Raw genomic sequence first — 22,472 nt, 5'->3', positions numbered from 1 at the left:
ATTTTCCGGTCTCTGATATGTATGTGTGGCAGTGTGAGAATGGACTAATACAGTGCGGATAATTGTCATTTACAGGTTCTTTCTTTTGCTTTATAGATATTCTCTAACTTTTATAGAATTAAGTGTACCATCAAATAAGTATCCATTAGCAGCTTTTTCCTTTCTAGCAGAGGTAGTGGAAGCTGCAGGTGCCTACACCCACCCAGCATCCCAGACCCCCCGACCAGGAACAGCTCTTGGCAGCAGGGAGCCAGCTCACACAGTTACGACCCTCCCAAGGGCAGCCTGTGGCCGGTGACCAGCTGATGCAGGGGTACAAAGGCCTGGCCCCTGCGTCCATTGGGAGCCCCTATGAAAAGCCACCCAGTGGTCAGCTTGTCCCTCTGCCCAGGCTTGTTGCTGACCCCTTACAGAAGCATTCCCCAGGGCACCCCCAACAAACCCCCAGCATGGAGCCCATCTTTGGCGAGACCAAAAAAGTCAGTAAAAAAAAATCACTGCAGGTGCAGCTGCTTTGACAGCCACAAGCCAGCCTGGAGCGGGGTCTCACCTGCTTGGCTCCAGCACCGACACAGGCTCCCACCCTCCACACTCCCAGCTATTCTGCCCTCAGCAGCAAACCCCCATCATCCTTGTCCCTGGACGCTGTCCCCTGGTCCCCAGGGATGCTGTCATTCTTCTCCAGGTCCGCCCCTCACTGCGCACCTTCCCCTGCCCTCTCCGTGAATTTCCACGCAGGCCACCCTCGAAGGCAGCACCGCTCCCTGTCATTTGCTCCAGGCCCTCCTTCCTCTCATTCCCAGTGATTTCCACAAACACCGTCATCCCCAGAACACTCAGCACACAGCAGACACTCCATAAGTGCACAGGGAACAAATGAGCACCGCAGACCCCAGTAGGAGCCTTGCACCCATGGGCACCTGAGCAGGGAGTGAAGCCTGCTGCCGCGGGCTCCTGGCAAGGTCCCAGAACAAGCCCCAGAGACCCAGGAGCTGCCCCCACCGCCATCTCTGCAGCAGGCTCCGAGTCCTGACCCTCACCTGCCTCGTCCATCAGGATGGCCCAGGCCAGGCCCCATGGGAGGCCAGGCGAGATCAAAGCCGGGGCAGAGGCAGACACGGGCTCCACAAAAGCTCTGAGACTTTGCCCAGCTAGGGGCAGAGCACAGCACAGACTGTCAAAATCACCCTGTGGGGCCAATTTATTTCGAGGTCGCAAGGGAGACACTGCTACAAAGCATGACCCTAAAGGTGCAGAAATGCCTGCATTAGGCTGGAAGATTCCCTGAGGTGGCTCAGGCAGGTGAGAAACCCACACAGTCCTGGGTCCTCCCCAAGCCTCGGACATGCAGCTGCTGCTTCACTGAGATTCTTCTCTCCTCCTGGAAACTTCCTCCAGTTGTGTCACTGGAGGAGGAAAAGGTGTGGGGGAGGGGGAAGAGGGGGCTGGAGCTGGCCTCCCCCTAGGCCTGGCTCCAGAACGGGCTGTGTGGGGCGGCTGAGGACTGTGCTCTGTCTAGCGCTTTTGCAGGCAAGGAGACGGGACGCAGCAAGGCCTGAGGGCTATCTGCTGTGACTCTTCAAAGAGGGGCCTGCCAGACCCACCAAGTCCCATCCTGGAGTCTACAAGCCAAAGAGCTGCGACCTCACTGAGGACGCCTGTTATTAAAAGCCCCATTGGCTGGGCGCGGTGGCTCACGCCTGTAATCCCAGCACTTTGGGAGGCCGAGGTGGGTGGATCACGAGGTCAGGAGATCGAGACCATCCTGGCTAACATGGTGAAACCACGTCTCTACTAAAAATACAAAAAATTAGCCTGTAGTCCCAGCTACTCGGGAGGCTGAGGCAGGAGAATCGCTGGAACCTGGGAGGTGGAGGTTGCAGTGAGTGGAGATTGTGCCACTGCACTGCAGGCTTGGCGACAGAGCAAGACTCCATCTCAAAAGAAAAAAAAAAAGCCCCCTTTTATGGAGGGGGAAGGAGGTCAGCAGCCATTCACTTCAGGCCACAGGCCTAAGGGCAGGGGCTTTCCCAGACCCACTCCCATCCCCACCAGGCCAGGAACCCAGCCAGGTCCCAGGAGAGCGGTCACCACTGCACAGCTTCGCACACCAGCCTCGGCGATGCCCGCCACCCTTGCGGCACCGGGCCCTGGTCACACCAAGGAGGGGAAGAGGGGAACGCGGGAGAGCAGGTTGTTTCTAGAAGCAGACACCTGTTGACGTCTGCACTAAGACAGACATCTGAGATGGCAGGCTGGGAGGAAATTTCCTGAAGGAACCCCAAGGCCAGCTGCCCTGTGGTCCAGAGGCACTGGTGTCCCGCAGAGCTCCCAGGTGTCAGTGAAGCCCCTGGATGTCAGCAGAGCCCCCTAGGAGTTCAGTGAAGCTCCCAGGTGTCAGCAGAGCCCCCAGGAGTTCATGTTCCAGCTCTGCAGGGATGGGGTGGTGTCCCCTTCCAGGGCGAGGACAAGCATCATGCTGCCACAGTAGGTGAGGAAGAGCCAGGCTGCCTCAGTGGCCCCGATGCCCACCTCCCAACAGGCCCATCTGGAAATGTTGGAAAAGTGGCCTGAATCTGGAGAGATTTCGGGAAATGAGGGTGCCCCTCACCAGCACCCCAGACCTGCACCTTCACCCTCAGCAGCAGCGGAACCCTTGCCTCTCAGCCTGAGGGCCGACCTACCGATGGCTGCTAGGTCCCCGCAGTCCTTCTTGTGGAACTCGGTCCAGGCCTTGGTCTTGCAGTACTTGCTGCAGGTCAGGATCCCGTAGCAGCGAGGGCAGGGCAAGAGGCGGACCCCGATGGAGCGGCCACACTGGTAGCAGAACTTGAAGAAGGGAATTCTGCAACAGAGCCTCACAGTCAGCAGGCGGCCACTCCAGAACCTGCTTCCCCACAAACAGCCGCTGCCTGGGAGCTGTGCCTGGCCCTGAGCTCCTTGGCTATTCCCCACCGTCCCGCACTGTCCCTTGCGTTGGGCAGCCTTCACACACGGACAAAAGCCCCCAAGTCCTCGTCCTGAGGATGTTCAGCACAGCGATATTTAGAATAGGAAACCAACACATTCCGAGCTCTGGGAACCACCTGTGCCCACCAGTAAGGGCTGGTTAAGTGAACGCACATCCATTCAGGAGACCGCCGTGGTGCCACAAACACGACGATGGTGGGGAACTCCTAGGCACATAGGGAAATGTCTGTGGTACAGTGTTGCATGGGAGAAGTGACTCTTCGAGGGCAGGGCATGGAGCCTGCCTTTGGGGCGAGCCTCTAAGCACCAGTCTCCTCTGCTTTAGGAGGAGAAAGAGCCTCCCTGTCCTGCACCAGTCCCCTCTCCATCACCTCGCTGGGTTGCTCAGGGTTTATGAGGTGGGGATGCCGACAAGAATAGGGCCTGGTTCCTGCCCTCTCATCCCAGACGGGCACACAGGCACGTAAAGAGACTGTTCTGGAACAGCAGAGTGAGTGCAGTGTTGAGACTCCAAGGAGAGGCCAGTGGTAGAAGGAGGGGCTAAGAGGGTGCAGGTGTGCAGGCTCTGCCACACAGCCAGCAGTCCAGGCAAGCCTCCACAGGACTCTTGCAGAAGCAAAGCCTGGGCTCAAACCCCACTTAGTGCCGTCTCTAGGATGGAAGGTGGCCACCCTCCTGCAGGACATGGAACCCCTGTCTGTGACCCACTCAGAGCAGCCCAGGGCAGCTCCATGAGTGTGCCCTATGACTCTGCACCCTCATCTGCAGGGTGCATTATCTGCACCTCATCTTGGTTGAAGCCCATAGCCTGCAAGCAGGACTTCCTGGAGGAGGCCATGCCACTTGGGGGTCAGATGGCATGGAGGCTGTCCCAGGATGAGGTGGTCAGGCCAGGCACAACAGCACTGTCTAAACCACAGGCTGCCATCCTGGAAAGAACCCAGCCCGCAGACACACTTACTGCCCTTGCTCCTTCACGTCCAGGCCCCTGGGCAGGCTGGGGCCCTTCTTCTTCATCCTGTGGCTGGGGATCAGCTCCGCTGCATGAAAGAGGGTCCCGCATTAGTACCCACGTGGCAGGGTGGGGGCCACCACTGCAGAAGCCACCTCCTTGGGCCCTCCCTGTGGTGCCTGCCGGCACTACTGGGGAGGCAGATAGGGGGAACCAAACCTTCGATGACTCCATAGTGGGTGCGAAGACGCAGAGCGGGACGTGGACCTGATGGCGCAGGGCAGTCCACAGGCTCCAGGGGGGGCTTCACTCTTCAGTCTGCTGCTTTGCCTGTGTTGTGTCTTCTTTTTAATTCATTTCAAAGTGCTTCAAATTTCCCGTTTGGGTTCTTCTTAAATTTGTTATTTAGACATGTGTTATTTTATGTGAGTTTCCCAAATGTCCTTCTGTTGGTCATTTCTAATTAAATTCTACTGTGGTCAGAGTATATGGAATGTATTATTTCTATTCTCTTAACGTTATTAAGGGCTTATGATCTATATATGGGCTGTCCTGGAGAATGTCTCCAGTATACTTGAAAAGAACAAAGACTCTGTTCCTGTTGGGTAGAGTGTTCTAGAGATCCGATAAGTCTAACAGGCTTGTGTGGTTCAACTTCCTTTTTCCTTGGTGACCTTCTGCCTAATTTTTTGATCAGTTGTTGAAAGTGAGGACCTGACATTTCCGAATATTATTGTTATCTGTTTCTCCATTTCTGTGGCTTTTTGCTCCATGTATTTGGGTGTCTGTGATTAGGTGCATATGGGTTTATAATTGTTACATCTTCCTAATTGATGATCCTTTTATCATAAAATGTCCCTCTTTCTCACCAGAAGCATTTGTAAGTCTATTTTTTCTGATATTAGCAATTCCAGCCTTCTTGTGATTGCTGTTCCCATGTTAGTTTTTCATCCTTTTATCTGTTTGTATCATTGAATTTTTTTTTTTCTTTTCGAGACAGAGTCTTGCTCTGTCACCCAGGCTAGAGTGCAGTGGTGTGATCTTGGCTCACTGCAACCTTCGCCTCCCAGGTTCAAGTGATTCTCCTGCCTCAGCCTCCTGAGTAGCTGGGATTACAGGCTTGCACCACCACACCCGGTTAATTTTTGTACTTTTAGTAGAGACAGGGTTTCACCATGTTGGCCAGGCTGGTCTCAAACTCCTGACCTCAGGTGATCCATCCTCCTCGGCCTTCCAAAGTTCTGGGATTACAGGCATGAGCCACCACACCTGGCCTGTATTATTGAATTTAACATGTGTCTCATGTAAATAGCACATAGATGGATCTTGTGTTTTTATCCAGTGTGACAATCTCTGCCTCTCGTTTTAATCTATTCACATTTAATGTTATTAATGATATACTGTAGTTGGATTTACATTTGATACTTTGCATTTTGTTTTCTATATGTCTCAGAATTTTTCTGTTCCTTTATTCTTCTTTTTCTCTTCTGCATCAAGTGGACTATTTTTATTATTATTATACTTTAAGTTCTGGGGTACATGTGCAGAACGTGCAGGTTACCTAGGTATACACATGTCATGGTGGTTTGCTGCACCCATCAACCTGTCATCTACATTAGGTATTTCTTCTAATGCTATCCCTCCCCTAGCCCCCCACCCACCAACAGGTCCCAGTGTGTGATTTTCCCCTCCCTGTGTCCATGTGTCCTCATTGTTCAACTCCCACTTATGAGTGGGAACATGCGGTGTTTGGTTTTCTGTTCCTGTGTTAGTTTGCTGAGAATGATGGTTTCCAGCTTTATCCATGTCTCTGCAAAGGACATGAACTCAGCCTTTTTATGGCTGCATAGTATTCCATGGTGAATATGTACCATATTTTCTTTATCCAGTCTATCATTGATGGGCATTTGGATTGGTTCCAAGTCTTTGCTATTGTGAATAGTGCTGCAATAAATATATGGGTATGTGTCTGTTTATAGTAGAATGATTTATAATCCTTTGAGTAGATACCCAGTAATGGGATTTCTGGGTCAAATGGCAGAGCTTGTATAGCGAAGACAATCTGAAGCAAAAAGAACAAAGCTGGAGGCATCACACTACCTGACTTCAAACTATACTACAAGCCTACAGTAACTAAAACAGCATGGTACTGGTACCAAAACAGATACATAGACCAATGGAACAGAACAGAGGCCTTAGAAATAATGTCACACATCTACAACCATCTGATCTTTGACAAACCTGACAAAAACAAGAAATGGGGGAAATGAGTCCCTATTTAATGGTGTTGGGAAAACTGGCTAGCCATATGCAGAAAACTGAAACTGGACCCCTTCCTTATACCTTATACAAAAATTAACTCAAGATGGATTAAAGATTTAAATGTAAGACCTAAAACCGTAAAAACCCTAGAAGAAAACCTAGGCAATACCATTCAGGACATAGGCATGGGCAAGCACTTCGTGTCTAAAACACCAAAAGCAATGGCAACAAAAGCCAAAACTGACAAATGGGATCTAATTAAAATAAAGAGCTTCTGCACAGCAAAGGAAACTATCATCAGAGTGAACAGGCAACCTACAGAATGGGAGAAAATTTTTGCAATCTATCCATCTGACAAAGGGCTAATATCCAGAATCTACAAAGAACTTAAACAAATTTAGAAGAAAAAAACAACCTCCTCAAAAAGTGGGCAAAGTATATGAACAGACACTTCTCAAAAGACGACATTTATGCAGCCAACAAACATGAAAAAAAGCTCATCGTCACTGGTCATTAGAGAAATGCAAATCAAAACCACAATGAGATACCATCTCATGCCAGTTAGAATGGTGATCATTAAAAGTCAGGAAACAGCCAGGCACGGTGGCTCATGCCTATAATCCCAGCACTTTGGGAGGCTGAGGTGGGTGGATCACGAGGTCAGGAGATCAAGACCATCTTGGCTAACACAGTGAAACCCCATCTCTACTAAAAACACAAAAAAGTAGCCGGGCATGGTGGCATGCGCCTGTAGTCCCAGCTACTCGGGAGGCTGAGGCTGGAGTGCAGTGGCGTGATCTCGGCTCACTGCAAGCTCCACCTCCTGGGTTCACGCTATTCTCCTGCCTCAGCCTAGTCAGGAAACAACAGATACTGGAGAGGATGTGGAGAAATAGGAATGCTTTTACACTGTTGGCAGGAGTGTAAATTAGTTCAACCATTGTGGAAGACAGTATGGTGATTCCTCAAGGATCTAGAACAAGTGGATTCTTGTTAATGTAATGTCTTAATTTATCTAATAATTTTAAACTATATTTTTGAGTTCTTTCCTTAATGGTCACATCAGCCTTTACCATATGAATCTTCTTTTTTTTTCTTTTCTTTTTGAGACAGATTCTCACTCTGTCACCCAGGCTGGAGTGCAGTGGCATGATCGTGGCTCACTGCAGCCTCAACCTCCCAGGCTCCAGTGATCCTCCCACCTCACCCTCTTGAGTAGCTGTGACTACAGGCACACGCCACCATGTGGAGCTCATTTTTTAAAAAATTTTTGTAGAGACTGGGTCTTGCCATGTTGCCCAGGTTGATCTTAAACTCCTGGGCTCAAATGATCCTTCTGCCTCAGCCTCCCAAAGTGCTGGGATTATAGACGTGAGCCACCATGACTGGCCTACCATATGAATCTTGACTGGTCATAATCAGCTTCAGACCTATACTAACAGCAGTGAAATATTAAAAAGTTATTCCTATATAGCTCTATTTCCTTTTCTGCCTTTTTGTGATATTATTACACATTACATCTATAAAGGTTATAAATCCAACATTATAAGATTATTACTTTATATAATTTTATGTATTCTAAAGAAGCTGAGGGAAGGAGAAAATGTATATATTTATAGCTTTAGTTATATTAAAATTATTTACCATTTATGGATCTTCATTTCATCTTCTCAATTTGAGTTACCATTTGGAGTCATTTCTTACCACAACAGAACTTTCCTCCTGCCCACTTCCTTTGTACTGTTATTGCCAAATATAATACATTTCTGTATGTTACGGGCATACACACACATGCAACCACACATGCATGCACACACACATAATATATAAATTCAGTGCATACATACATATATACAAATTGCTTACATATAAATTATTTTTAAATTGCTTTTAAAGTCAATTAACAAAGAAGAAATATGCATTTATATTCTTCTTTACAATTAACTTTGCCAATGCTCTTTGTTCATGTGTATTTAATTCCCACCTTAAGTCACTTGCTTTCAAAATACCTTTAGTATTTCTTGTAAGGGAAGGCTATAACAACCAATTCTCACAGGTTTTATCTGGAAATATGTCAATTTCATTTTCATGTTTGCAAGTTAACTTGCTGGATATAAGATTCTCAGTTAGCAGTTGCACTTTGTTTTTTGTTTGGTTACTTTTAATTTTCTTTAAATAGAAACTGGGTCTCACCATGTTGCCCAGGCTGGTCTCAATCTCCTGGGCTCAAGCAATCCTTCTGCCTCAGTCTCCCAAAGTGCTGGTATTACAGGCATGAGAGCCACCATGTCCATTGAGCACTTTGAATATGACATCCCAGTGTATTGAGTCTCCTCTAACAACCCTCCATTGCATCCTTTTATTATTATTATTTACACAAATTTGTGGAGCACATCAAAAAGTTTTATGACATGTATATACTGTGTAGTGATCAAGTTAGGGTATTCGGGTGTCCATCACCTGAATAAAATACATTTTTGTTAAGTATAGTCGTTCTACTCTGCTCCAAAACATTGACTTTATTTCTTCTATCTTACTGCATCTTTGTACCCTTTAAACCTCTTCTCTTCATCCTACCCACTTGCTCTACTCACCCTTCCCAGTCTCTGTTACCTATTTTTCTACTCTCTACCTCCATGTGTTCAAAGTGTTTAGCTCCCACATATAAGTGAGAACATATGATATTTGTCTTTTTGTGCCTGGCTTATTTCACTTAAAATACTAACCTCCAGTTCCACTTGTGTTGCTACAAATGACATGATTTAACTCTTGTCTATGTCTGAATAATGTTCCATTGCATATATATACCACATTTTCTTTATCCATTTCTTTGCTGATAAACATTTAGGTCAGTTCCATATCATAGCTATTGTGTATTGTGCTGCAATAGATAGGCAAGTGTAGATACTCCTTTGATATACTGATTTTTTTCCCCTTTGGGTAGATAGTAGTGTGACTGCTGGATCGAATGATAATTTTTTTTTTTTTTTTTTAGAAATCTTCATACTATTTTCCATAGTGCCTGTACTAGTTTACATTCCACCAACAGCATATAAGAGTCCCCTTTCCTTGGCATCCTTTCCACCATCTGTTATTTTTTGTCTTTTTATAATAGCCATTCTGACTGATTTGCATTTCTGATGATTAGTGATGTTGAGCTATTCATTTTTTTAGGCATAAGACAAACAGATGAGCATTTTTTCATACACCTACTGGCTGTTTGTATGTCTTTTTTTGAGAAATGTCCATTCATGTCCTTTACCCAAGTTTAATAGGATTATTTTTTCCTGTTGAATTGTATGAGTTCCCTGTGTATTCTGAATATTAGTCTCCTGTCAGGTAAATAGTTTGCAAATGTTTTCTCCATTCACCAGGTTCTCTTCACTATGTTGATTATTTCTTTCATTGTGTAGAAGTTCTTTAGTTTTATTAAATCCCATTTGTCTATTTTTGGTTTTGTTTCCTGTGTATTTGAAGTCTTAGTCATACCTTCTTTGCCTAGATCAATGTCCAGGAGAATTTGCCCTAAATTTTGAGTATGTTTATAGTTTCAAGTCTTGTGTTCAAGTCTTTAGTCCATGTAGAGTCTATTTTTATATATGGTGAGAGATAAGGGTCCACTTTCATTCTTCTGCACGTGGCTATCCAATTTTCCCAGCACCATTTATTGAAGAAATGTCCTTTCCCCAATGTATGTTCTTATCAGCTTTGACAAAGATCAGTTGGCTGTAAATATGTGGCATTATTTCTGGGTTCTTTATTCTGTTTCATTGGTCTATGTGTCTATTTGTATATCAGTACATGCTGTTTTGGTTACTATAGCTTTGTAGTATATTTTGAATCCAGGTAATGTGATGTCTCCAGCTTTGTTCTTTTTACTCCAGACTGCTTTGGCTATTTGGGATCTTTTTTGGTTCTATATGAATTTTAGGATTGTTTTTTCTGTTTTTGTGAAGAATGGCACTGGTATTTTGATAGGAATTGTATTGACTCTGTAGATTGCTTTTGGTGGTATGGTCATTTTCACAATATTAATTCTTCCAACCCATGAACATGGGATGTCTTTCCATTTTTTTGTGTGTCCTCTTCAATTTTTTTCATCAGTGTTTTATAGTTTTCCTTATGGAGATCCTTCACCTCCTTGGTTAAATTTATTCCTAAGTATTTTTTTGTAGCCATTGTAAATGTGATTGCCTTCCTGATTTCAGTCTTGGCTAGGTCATTATTGGTGTATATAAAAGCTACTGATTTTTTGTATTTTAGCTTTGTATCCTGCAATTTTACTGAATTCATTTATCAAATCTAAGAGTGTTTTGGTGGAGTCTTTAGGTTTTTCCAGATATAGAATAATATCATCAGCAAAGAGGGACAATTTGACTTGCTCTTTTCCAATGTGGATGCCTTTTATTTCTTTCCCTTGCCTGATTCCTCTGGCTAAGACTTGAAGTAGTAGGTTGAATGGGAGTGGTGAAAGTGGGCAACCTTATCTTATTACAGTTCTTAGAGGAAAGGCTTTTAATTTTTCCCTATTATGATGATGTTAGCTGTGGGCTTGTCATATATAGCCTTTATTATTTTAAAGTATATTCCTTCCGTGCCTGGTTACTTAAGAGTTTTTATCAGCTGGGCATGGTGGCTCACACCTGTAATCCCAGCACTTTGGGAGGCCAAGGCAGGCGGATCACCTGAGGTCAAGAGTTCGAGACCAGCCTGACCAACATGGCAAAACCCCGTCTCTAATAAAAATACAAAAAAATTAGCTGGGCATGGTGGCAGGCACCTGTAATCCCAGCTACTCTGGAAGCTGAGGCAGGGAGAATTGCTTGAACCTGGGAGGCAGATGTTGCAGTGAGCTGAGATTATGCCACTGCACTCCAGCCTGGGCAACAGAGCAAGACTCTGTCTCAAAAAAAAACAAAAGAGTTTTTATCATGAAGATTTGTTGAGTTGTATCCAGTGCTTTTTCTGCATCTATTGAGATGGTTATATGGTTTTTGTCCTTCATTCTGTTGATGTGATGTATCACATTTATTAATTTGCATATGTTGAACTATCCTTGCATGCCAGATATAAGCCTCACCTAATCTTTTGAAAGTGCTGTTGGATGTGGCTTGCTGGTACCGTATTGAGAATTTCTGCATCTAGATTAATCAGGAATATTGACCTGTAGATTTTCTGCATGTGTCCTTGTCTGCTTTTGATATCAGGGTGACAATGGCCTGATAGAATGAGTTAGGGAGAATTCCCTCCTCCTCAGTTTTTTGGAATGGTTTCAGGAGGATTGGTATTAGATCTTCTTTATATATTTGGTAGAAATCAGCTGTGAATCCATCTGGTCTTGGGCTTTTCCTCATTGAGAGACTTTTTATTGCCGATTCAATCTTGCTACTCATTATTGCTCTGTTCAGGTTTTCTAGTTATTCCTCATTCAATCTTGGTAGACTGCATGTTTCCAGGAATTTATCCATTTCCTCTGGGTTTTCCAGTTTGTCATATAGTCTCTGATGATCTTTTGTATTTCTGTGGTATCAGTTGTAATATCTTTCTCATTTCTGATTTTACTTACAGAGATTCATTTCTTCAAATAAGATATGAAAGAAGAAATTTATTCTCTTTTCTTGGTTAGTCTAGCTAGCAGTTTATCAATCTTGTTTTCAACTTTTTAAAGAATCAACTTTTTATTTCATTGATTTTCTATTATTTCTCTATTTCATTTAATTCTGCTCTGATCGTTATTTTCTTCTTCTAATTTTGGATTTGATTTGTTCTTGCTTTTCTAGTTCCTTGAGGTGCATTGTTAGATTGTTAGTTTGTAATCTTTCTACTTTTTTGCTGTAGGCATTTATTGCTATAAACTTCCCCTCTTAGCCCTGTTTTTGCTGTATCCCACAGGTTTTGGTATATTGTGCTTCTATCTTCGTTTGTTTCAATACATTTTTTTATTTCCATCTTAATTTCTTCATTGACTCAATATTAATTCTGAAGCATGTTTAATTTCCGTGTTTGCAAATTTGTATATACATAGTTGTATATATTTGTATAGTATATATATTTAAATAGCATAAATTATGCATTTGTATAGTTTACAGAGTTCTTCTTGGTGTGGACTTCTAATTTTACTCCATTGTGGTCTGAGAAGATACCTGATATGATTTTGATCTTTTAAGTTTGTTGAGACTTGTTTTGTGGTCTAACATATGGTCTATCCTGGAGGATGTTCCATGTGCTGATGAAAAGAATATATATTCTGCATTTGTTAGATAAAATGTTCTGTAAATGTCTGTGAGGACCATTTGGTCTGATGTCCTGTTTCAATCCAATGTTTCTTTATCTTCTGTCTAGATAATCTGCCTAATGCTGAGAGTGTGGTATTGAAGACCCCTATTATTACTGTATTGCAGTATATATATCTGCCTTTAGATTAGTAATATTTGCTTTATGAATCTGGGTGCTCCAGTGTTGGGTGCATATATATTTAGGGTTGTTATATCCTCTTGCTAGATTTATCCCTTTATTGTTATATAATGACTTTGTCTTTTTTTTTTTTTAACTCTTCCTGACTTAAAGTCCATTTTATCTGATATAAGTACACCTAGTTACTCCTGCTCACTATTAGTTTCTGTTTGCTTGGAATATCTTTTTCATCCTTTCATTTCAGTCTATATGTGTCTTTAATGATAAGGTGAGTTTCTTGTAAGCAGAATCATTTTTTGATCATGGATCATTTTTAATCCACTTAGCTATTCTGTCTTTTAGGAGGATAATTTAATTTGTTCATGTCCAAGGTTATTCTTGATATGTAAGGCTTTGTTCCCATCATGTTGTTTTCTGGTTGCTTCATATACTTCTTGTTCCTTTCTTATAGTTTGGCATTGTGCTTTGGTGGATTTCGGTAGTGGTCGCATTTGAGTTCTTTCTCTTCCTCCTTTGTATAACTGCTTTGCCAGTGACTTTTATACTTCTGTGTATTTTCATAATGGTAAATGTTGTCCTTTAGCTCCTACGTTTAGGACTCCCTTGAGCATTTGTAGAACTAGTCTAGTAGTAATGAATTACCTCAGCATTTGTTTGTCCAGGGGTGACTTTATATCTCCTTCATTTACGAAAGACAATTTTGCTGGATATAGTATTCTTGGGTGGCAGCGTTCTTTTTCTTTCACCATGTTGAATATACCATCCCATTCTCTTATGGCCTGTAAGGTTTCTGCTGAGAAATTTGTTAGTCTTAAGGAATTTCCTTTATGGGTGACTAGATGCTTTTCTCTTGCTGCTTTTAAGATTTTCTCTTTGACTTTAGACAGTCTGACTATAATGTGCCATGCAGAAGATCTTTTGTTGTTGTATCTTCCTGTGGTTCATTTGAACTTCCTTTATCTGAATGTCTATATCTCTTGCTAGACTTGAGAAGTTTTCATCTATTATTTCATTAAATTAGTTTTCTTTTAAAAAAAAAAACTGATTTATTTTTAGAGATAGGGTCTTGCTCTGTCACCCAGGCTGCAGTGCAGTGGCACAATCCTAGCTCACAGGAACCTCAAACTCCTGGGCCCAGCCTCCCAAGCAGCTAGGACTATAGGTGCATGCCATGACACCCAGCTAATTTTTTTTCTTTTTTGTAGAGATAGGGTCTTGCTATGTTGCCCAGGGTGGTCTCAAATTGCTGGCCTCAAGCAATCTTCCCACTTGGCTTCCCAAAGCACTGGTATTATAGGTGTAAGCCACGACACCTGGCCCTAATTCATTAATACATTTTCTAATCCTTTGTTTCTTTGCCCTTAAGGATACCAATAATTTGCAAATTTAGTTGCTTTATGTTGTCCTAAATATCATGAAGCTTTTGCTTATTTGTTTTTATTATTTTTTCTTTACCTTCATCTGATTGGATTATTTCAAAAGACCTGTCTTCAAGTTTTGAGATTTCCTCTGTCTCATCTAGTCTATTGTTGATGCTTTCAAATGTATTTTGTATTTCCTTCAATGAATTCTTCAGTTCCAGAATTTCTGCTTGGTTATTTTTAAAAATACCTCTTTGATAAATTTCTCATTCATATCCTGAATTCTTTTTCTAATTTATTTGTATTGTTTGTTCAGTATTCTTTTCTATTTTAGATCCTTTAAAATCAATTATTTCGTTTTTTTTTTTTAATTTGAGACAGAGTCTCACTCTGTCGCCCAGACTGGAGTACAGTGGCATGATCTCAGCTCACTGCAACCTCTGCCTCCCGGGTTCAAGCAATTCTCCTGCCTCAGCCTCGCGAGTGGCTGGGATTACAAGCATGCACCACCACACCCAGCTCATTTTTGTACTTTAGTAGAGACAAGGTTATAAATCCATAAATCTTTATTTCTATGATCTCTCGTCTCCGCACATGGGGAGAAAAACCCACAGACCCTGTAGGGCTGGCCCCTACAACCTACTCTCCTCTTCCCTATATTGGGAATTCACTCCTGATGCCCAGCCGAACCCAGCCAGAGAGGCTGCCTCTCCTCCTTCCCCACTTTTGGTGTTCCGTCACTTCTCTGTTGAGTTCCAGCATTCTCTCTTGGATAATGTACTTTGAGTGTGACTGTCTATACACTGCTGTGGTTCTACTAAGTGGAGGAAGTGGGTATGAAATGCTTCTTATCAGCCATCTTGACCACCCTCCAACCAATTTCTTCTGATGAGATGCCGGCTAGCTGTTAATCTTACTGGGATTCCCTTGTAAGTTTTGAGTTATTTTTCTCTTGCTGCTTTCAATGTTTTCTCCTTGTCTTTGACTTTCAGTATTTTAACTCTGATGTGTCTGTTTTACAAATCTCTGTTTTATCCTACTTGAAACTCCATTAAGCTTCCTAGATAAATTTTTAAATATGCTTAGAAAGTTTTTATCTATCATTTCTCCAAATATTTTTCCTGCTCCTTTCTCTCTCACCTCTGCTTCTGGTACTCAAATTAAATATATATATATATCACCTATATATATATATAGGTGTGCTTGATGGTGTCCACTTTCCCCTGATGATCTCTTCATTTCTCATCATTCTTTTTTTCTCTCTTGTTGGTCTCCCACTTTTCTCTGAGGACCTGTTCATTTTCCTTCATTCTTCTCCCTTGGGGCTGGATATTACTATCTGTTTGCTTATTTGGTTAATGACCAGCTGGGTTAATCGTGTGAAATCCATTTCTCCCCTGCAGTATAAAGCTTCTGATGTTCCTTCTCATGGAGGGCAGGCTTGCATTTGTTCATAGTGACCCTAAGGTGACAGTGGTTTGGACAAGGATCCCTTTGACTGTCTCCTTCATGACCATACGCTCCTGTTTAGTTCTGATAATTGCTGGCTGATTGTTCATAATTTGCAACAGTGCCCTAGGGTAAAAATGGCTTCCTAGACTGATCCAATTAGATCAGAGCTCATTGAAGGGATAGTTCCCAAGGTCAGTATTGAAGATTGGTTCTGACCACAGGAGGGCTCTTCCCAGCTATCTTTCCTCATTTTTCTCTGGCATAATTTATAGTTAATACAAACTATGGTATATAATTGCTGGCAGATTATAGTTTCACCTATATTTCCAGTGAGTTTACCAATCTTCTTGATATTGCCCATCATCACCTCCAGTAATTCTGAGTGCACCAGTTCCTGGACATCTTGGAAGCTGAGGATAAGAATGGAGCCGCCACCTCCTGGCCATCTTGGAGCCACACTAAGTCTGGAGCAACAGGAACTTAGCCTCACCAACAGGTAGCTGGGGGCAGGATGAGAATTATTGACATCTATGCCCTCTTCTACTGTGTTCTTGACTGTACTAGTCTGGAATAGAGTTTCTGCCTCCCTGAGCTGGGAGAGTGAAAAGGAAGGTAGATCTTGGTTTAATACCACAGACATTCTCTGTTCTTACTGAATTTTAAAAGATTTTATTGAATAAATGTTTCTTTAAATGCTGTGTGCTCTTTAGATCAGTCCTTGGGGTGTGTGAGACTTGTTATGACCACAGGAAGGCTTCTCCTCTCTCTCTTTTCTTAGTTTTCTCTAGCAATTAGCCATTCTATTGTTTAGTCTGTTACTCCAGTGAATTTACCAATCTCCTTCCAATTGCCTCTCAACATTAGGCTTGAAACTGTCCTTGCTCTGTTAAAAATGAAATCGGTTTCTTTGTGATGAGGTGTGAAGCTCACTGTTTTATGGTGTGTCTCTCCCCTGGGCAAAATCACTGAGCCAAGGCTGTGGAGCTGGGTGTCAGGACAATGGGATACTTCTCCATAAGTGACACCTCCGTTTTAGGACCTAATGTCTGATGGAAAGGAGGAGGCAGTAGACGTGTGTCTTCTCAACTTGCCTCTCCCTGCCTGGTCCTCTGCCCATGGGCCAGTACAAGCCTGATTAGAACCCCAGTATCCTCAGGGGTATCATGCCCAAGGCAGAGCCTGTATCCCCCAAGAGGGGCTCTACACAAATGGAGGCCTCACCTTGCAGGCACCCTGGCCAGAAAGTAGCTTCAGCAAAGGTGCATCCATGTGTGCTGGTGGGTGAGCCAGGTGGGGGGAAGTTTATGTTTGTGTCGAGGGGAGGTTAGTACGTGTGTGTTGGGGGGGACATATGGGAGTGGCTTGTGGCGGTGTACCTGTGTAAGGCATGGGTGGCAGTGGATGAGTTGGTATGTACGTGAGGACTGGGGTTGGATGGGGCAGGTGTTGGGGGTGGGGTGGGGGGGTTTATGCATGGGTGGGCACATGTGTGACGGCACATAATTGAGTTTGGGAGGTGGGTGTGGGGTGTCCGTATGTGTGTGGAGATGTATGCAGATCGTGGCTGGGTGGGATGTGGGGAAGCAGTGTGCTGTGTGGGTGGAGACAGGCATGTGTGTGGGCAGGTGTGCAGATAGCTATGGGGGTGGAACTGAGGGATTTCAGGGCGTACGTGCTGAGGAGTATGCAAGTGTGTGGGTGGGCATGTGGCTGGTAAATATTTGTGGGGACACAAGCATGCGATGTGGTTTGGATGTGTGTCCCCTCCAAATCTCATGCTGAACTGTGGGGCCCCCCATGGGAGGTGGGGCCTGGTAGGAGGTGGCTGGATCGTGGGGATGGATCCCTCATGAGTAGCTTAGTGCCATCCCCTTGGGGATGAGTGAGTTCTCGGTTAGTTCACAGGAGAGCTGGGAGTTTAGAAGAGCCTGGGACATCCCCGCCTTCTCTCTCTCCCTCCCTCTCTTGCCATGTAATGGACAGGCTCCCCTTCGCCCTCCACTGGGAGTGGAAGCTCCCTGAGGTTTCTCCAGAAGCAGATGCTGGTACCGCACTTCCTGTGCAGCCTGCAGAACCACAAGCCTATTAAACCTCTTTTCTAATTACCCAGTCTCAGCTGTTCCTTTACAGCAATGCAAACGGACTAACAGCATGTGGAAGTGTGTGGGGCGGAGCACTGTGTGCTGGGAAGGCACCCGGGGTGTTGCTCAGCGGGGGACTGTGTGGGGCTGTAGGGGGCTACTGCATGCTAAGGACTCAGTTTGGGGGTGGGATCAGCAGGTTCCTGTGTGTGTGTGCACACACATGTTAACACGTGACAGGTCTTTATGTGAGGAGAGGATGGGTGTGGGTATCGGTATGTGGATGTGTAAGTGGGTCTGTGTGTGCAAGGTAGACAAGAGTAGGTAAGTGTGAGGGTGGGAACATGAGGGGGTATGTGGGGGTGGGTGGGGGGTGAGTAGGTGGGTGGGGATGTGGGGGTGGGGAGTGAGTGTGGGGGTGGGGGTGAGTAGGTGGGTGGGGATGTCGGGGTGGGGATGTGGGGGTGGAGAGTATGTGGGGGTGGGGGTGAGTAGGTGGGGGTGGGAGTGAGTAGGTGGGTGGGGATGTGGGGGTGGGGAGTGAGTATGTGGGGGTGGGGGTGGGGGTGACCAGGTGGGTGGGGGGTGGGTATGTGGGGGTGACTAGGTGGGTGGGTGTGGGTACGTGGGGGAGTAGATGTCAGTAGGTGGATGGTGCATTTGTGGAGTGGGTGCATGTGGGGAGCTGGGGACATGTGGGGGTGTGCAGGATGCACCCTGTAGGGGTGTGACCATGCAGGAAAGCACCACCCCAGGCCCCGGGCCCCCACATTCCCCATGCTGGATGGACTGGCAGTCCTGACAGGGCTCCTGCAGCGGTGCCTAGTTCTCTCCTGGGCGTGGGGCCCCTCTGACCTGGGCCCTGGCCCTAGGCCACCAACCCAGTCCAGACCCCTCTTCTCAGTCTCTCCTGCACGAGCTCCTTGGAGGACAGGACACAAAGGGGCCAAGCCGACGAGCCCAGCCCCAGGAAGGCCCCTCCAGAGCCCCTGGGGGTCCAGATCTCCAGGGATCACAGCCCCAGGCACGAGGCCGGAACCCCGCCCTGTGGAGCAGAGCAGAGCAGGGCCCACTGCTCACCTCTCTTGCACAGGTACAGCCACGTGGGGTCCCACTGGCTCTCCTTGGCGAAGACAGCCTGGCGTAGCTGCAAGCCCATGTACTCCAGGAGCCGCTTCCGCGCCAGGAACGTCTCACGCTCTGCCGGCATCAGCGTGTGGAAGGGGCAGTGGGCAATCTTCCGGTCCTGCAGCAGAACACCAGGGTCACCACAGGGTCCCGGGCCCGCCCCTCACTGCTGGGGTGACTCTCGGTGATCGAGGGCCCCTCTCGGCTCTTGTGATGTATAACTGAGGACGAACCCAGACAGACACACAAAGCTGGGAGCACATACAGCTGCACCTGGCATGAGCTCAGCACTTTGTGGGGTTCACCTCTGCCGCCAAGGGGCTGCTTTGGGGGAGGCGCTAGGAACCTTGAGCCCAGCTTTGCCCCAGAGAAGCTAATGCCCCAGCCGGGGGCCCTGCACGTGGCCCACACTCCCCCTCCTTCCTCCCGGGAGGCTCACCACCTACCTGGAAGAATCTGAAGTAGCCATAGTCCACGGCTGTGCCCACCGCCTCCTTCTCCCCCTGCCTGAGCATCACGGGCTTCAGGATGTCGGCCCCGTGACTGATGAGTTGGTCAATCTGTGGAGAACAGAACCGGGTCAAACACGCAAGGACACCCCAGCTACTGGGAGCAGCAGAAGCACCGCCTGAGAAGGGCCATGGTCACGTGCAGTCCCTACCAAGGCCACCCTTGCAGGTGTGCGGGAATGCCCATGAGACAAACGGGGAGAGGGAGACAGAGCCAGGGCTGACCTCATGGACAAGGAGTAGGGGCTGAGCCTCGCCCTAATGATGTCACAGTGAAGTCAAGGCTAGGCCACAACTCGGGGAGCCCACCCTGGCACTCCCAGCCCCATAGAATCAATAGAGTCTGTGACATCCATTACAGTCCTGCTCCCCTCAGGCTGTCAGTGACATAAAGGCAGACACCAGGCAGCTCTTGTTCTTCATCAGATCCCAACACGCCATGGGGCATGTTGCTCAACGAGACAGTGAGTGCACGCGTATGCTTGTATGTAGATGTGTGTGGGGCAGAAGGCCAGTGTGTGTGCATGCATGGGTATGTGTATGTGTGTTCATGGGTGGGTGGGTGTGAGTGTGCCTACATGTATGTGGCTGTGTAGATGTATATGTGTGTGTGTGTGCACGTGTGGGGCTAGTGGGTGAGCGTGTGTGGATATGTGCATGCATGTTCATAGGTGGGTAGGTGTGAGTGTGCTTGCATGCATGTAGGTGTGCAGTATGTGTGTGTGCATGCATGTGTGTCTGTGCATGAGTAGGGGCCAGTGTGTGTGCATGAGTAAGGGCACGCATGTGTGTTTGTGAGTAAGTGCAAGTATGCCTGACAAATGTGTGAATGCATGCACCTGTGTGCATGTGTGCCTGACTTGTGGCAAACGTACCACAGCAATGGTCTCTGGCTCAGTAGGTACAACAACCCTATCCAAAGCAAATATCATCTAAAGATGCTGCCCCTCCTGACATGGGAGGAGGCAAGTTCTATCAGGGGGCCTGGCAGACTCAGGGCAGCCTGTGTGAATGGATGAAAACCAGGCCATCATCTGTGGAAGGCTCACTGCTGTGTGCGTGGGTGCCTTGCTAGCCAAGTGCAAGCAGGGCCATAATTCGGGGAAACATGACTCCCCCAGTGAGATCCTCACACTGTGACATGCGTAACACACATTCCACACAAACACAGGAGCCCTGCATTCTCAGCAACACATGAGCACAACGCCTTGGCCATGGCACCAGGCACAGTGCGGGATAGCGGAGTGGCCAATGCCACCAACACCAGTGGCCAGCGTGGCCTGAATGGCTGACTCCCTGGCACGTGGGGGCATGGGTGGAGTTATACACAGATGCCTCAAGGCCAAGTGAGGCCAGGCAAGGCCTACGCTAGGCAGAGGAGGAGGCTGTTTCCCACTGCTCCCGAGGATGGAGCCCACAGATCCACCCAGGAGACCCCCGTCTTCTTGACTCTCCTTCCTGCTGAAGCCATAACTTGCCAAAAGTCCCATGAGTCGGTTCCCTGCTGGACATCCCTCTGAGGCCCCACCACCTCATCAAATCTTTTTCAGGAAAGGGTAGGAAGATGGTTGGTGAGCGAGGGCTGGGTCCAGGCTGCCACAGGTGCGTGGTGATGGACAGGTGGGTGGACGATGGATCAACGCTTCCCTGCCCAATGTTGCTGGGGGACTTGCCAGCCCACCCCCACCCCCCATGTCTTGTCTATGTAGGGCACCCAGGCCTCACTCAGTCCTGGCACCAGGATGGCTTCTCTGGACAGGTCTGCCAGGGCAGTGATGCAGCCACCCTGCCCCACACCACCCCCAGGCTCCCAGGACTGGCTACTCGGCAGCACCTGGGATTCACCTCTTAGTCTCACCCTGCCGGGCACCTTCTCCCCTCTGGCCCAACATCCCAGCAGAAGCCTCTGCCCAAACATCATTCCTGGGAACCTCTGCATCCCCACAGCTCCCACGTCTCCACAGACCCTTCCACACTGACCCCAACCCCTGGGAGTCACTGGGGACAGCCAGCCCCAGCAGGGTGTGCAGTGTGTGCTTCGGCCCGGGGCTTTCTCACCGCAGGTCCCATGTCCTCACCCCTTCCTCTCCCACCACAGCCCCTCCCCATCTGCTCACCTGCCCGTCGCTCACCAGGAGTATCTTCCCACCCTGGCCCTGGCTGCCTGGAGTGACCACCTCATCCACGGTGAGAACCAAGATACATTTTGCTGTCCCTGTGCTAAACCATTCACTCGCCAACGCTCTCCTCCAGACCCTCACCTCCCAAGCCCCTGCATCTGAACTACATCATTGCCTCCGCCCCACACCCCCAGGCACCCCGTCTCCCTGCTGAGGCTCCCCAGGCACGCCCTCGGCTGCAGCTGGATACGCTGGCCCCTCCATCCCTGGAGCCCGCCTCTCCAGTGGTCCTGTCCTCCACACCTCTTTAGACCCCAGCGGCATCAGCACACTCTAGAAACCAGCCCTGCCCAGGGGGCTCTGCCTCTGAGACCACAAACCCTGCTGAACAGCACTGGCAGGGAAGGCTGGGGCCTTTCCGGTGAGAGGAAGGGGCAGCCTGAGGCTGACCAGCCCAGCGTGTGTCTCTGAGGAGTTTCTCAGGATCAGTGGGCTTGAACATGGATCCTTCAGTGGGACTTGCTCTGCTCTCAAATTAGGGAAATTTGGGGTCCCATATCTAAGCAGAGGCTGCCCAGTAAGAGGAGCTAGAAATGTTCATGAGAAGAGGATTTTGTCCCCCTGGAGGTCACAGAAAAGCCACAGTGAGGGAGGGACTTTCTGAAGGTCCCCTGGCGATGAAAGCTCCTTTCTGCAGTGGCTTTTCTCCAGACACTGCTAACCCATGTTCTGGCAGCCCCTTCCTTGGCCGGTCAAAGACAAATGTGGAACCCTGCAGCCATCCAAATGGCGGGGCCCAGGGAGTCAGGGGGCCCGGGGTCAAGGTTCAAGCTTCACGCGTTCATTTCTGGGACAATCTTTAGAAAGTTTAGTGTGAGAATATTCAGGAGGACTGGTGACGCCAGACCCTGAGCGAGCTCCACCTCAGGCCTGTGCATCCCACATGCTCACCACGGGCCAAGGCCAAGAACAGCAGCCAAAGAGAAAGGAGAAGGGGACTGAAAACGCCGAAGCCATGTGTGGTGGGTTCAGTTGGGTCCCCTATAAAGGTAAGCCGAAGTCCTAACCCCCGGGATCTGTGAACATGACTTTATTTGGACATAGGGTCGCTGCAGATGATCAAAGTAACATGAGGACCTTAGGGTGGTACCTGGTCCAATATGACCATTGTCTTTAAAGAAGGGACGTTTGGCTGCAGAGACAGACATGCATGCAGGGAGAAC

General features: G+C 47.2%; 1 protein-coding gene across 13 annotated transcripts in view; it reads right to left on the bottom strand.

Moving 5' to 3' along the window:
* Positions 1-22,472, bottom strand: part of ANKMY1 (ankyrin repeat and MYND domain containing 1) — a 109,062-nt gene that overhangs the window by 16,748 nt on the left and 69,842 nt on the right. For 10 of the 13 annotated variants that reach the window (XM_032761982.2, XM_032761936.2, XM_032761966.2 and 7 more), the window contains 4 exons: positions 19,067-19,180; positions 18,573-18,738; positions 3,932-4,010; positions 1,173-2,845 (listed from right to left, as the gene is read on the bottom strand). In XM_032761982.2, the coding sequence (XP_032617873.1) occupies positions 2,608-2,845; positions 3,932-4,010; positions 18,573-18,738; positions 19,067-19,180 (597 nt within the window). In that variant the 3' untranslated portion in view covers positions 1,173-2,607. Of the gene's footprint in view, positions 1-1,172; positions 2,846-3,931; positions 4,011-18,572; positions 18,739-19,066; positions 19,181-22,472 lie in introns of those variants that run through there. The other 3 variants (XM_032761946.2, XM_058436714.1, XM_032761956.2) reach the window with 2 other exon arrangements.

Source organism: Hylobates moloch, unplaced genomic scaffold, assembly GCF_009828535.3.
Source record: "Hylobates moloch isolate HMO894 unplaced genomic scaffold, HMol_V3 SCAFFOLD_1, whole genome shotgun sequence".
Lineage (NCBI taxonomy): Eukaryota > Metazoa > Chordata > Mammalia > Primates > Hylobatidae > Hylobates > Hylobates moloch.
The sequence above is the reverse complement of the archived record's forward strand: the minus strand, read 5'-3'. Positions and strand labels throughout refer to the sequence as shown.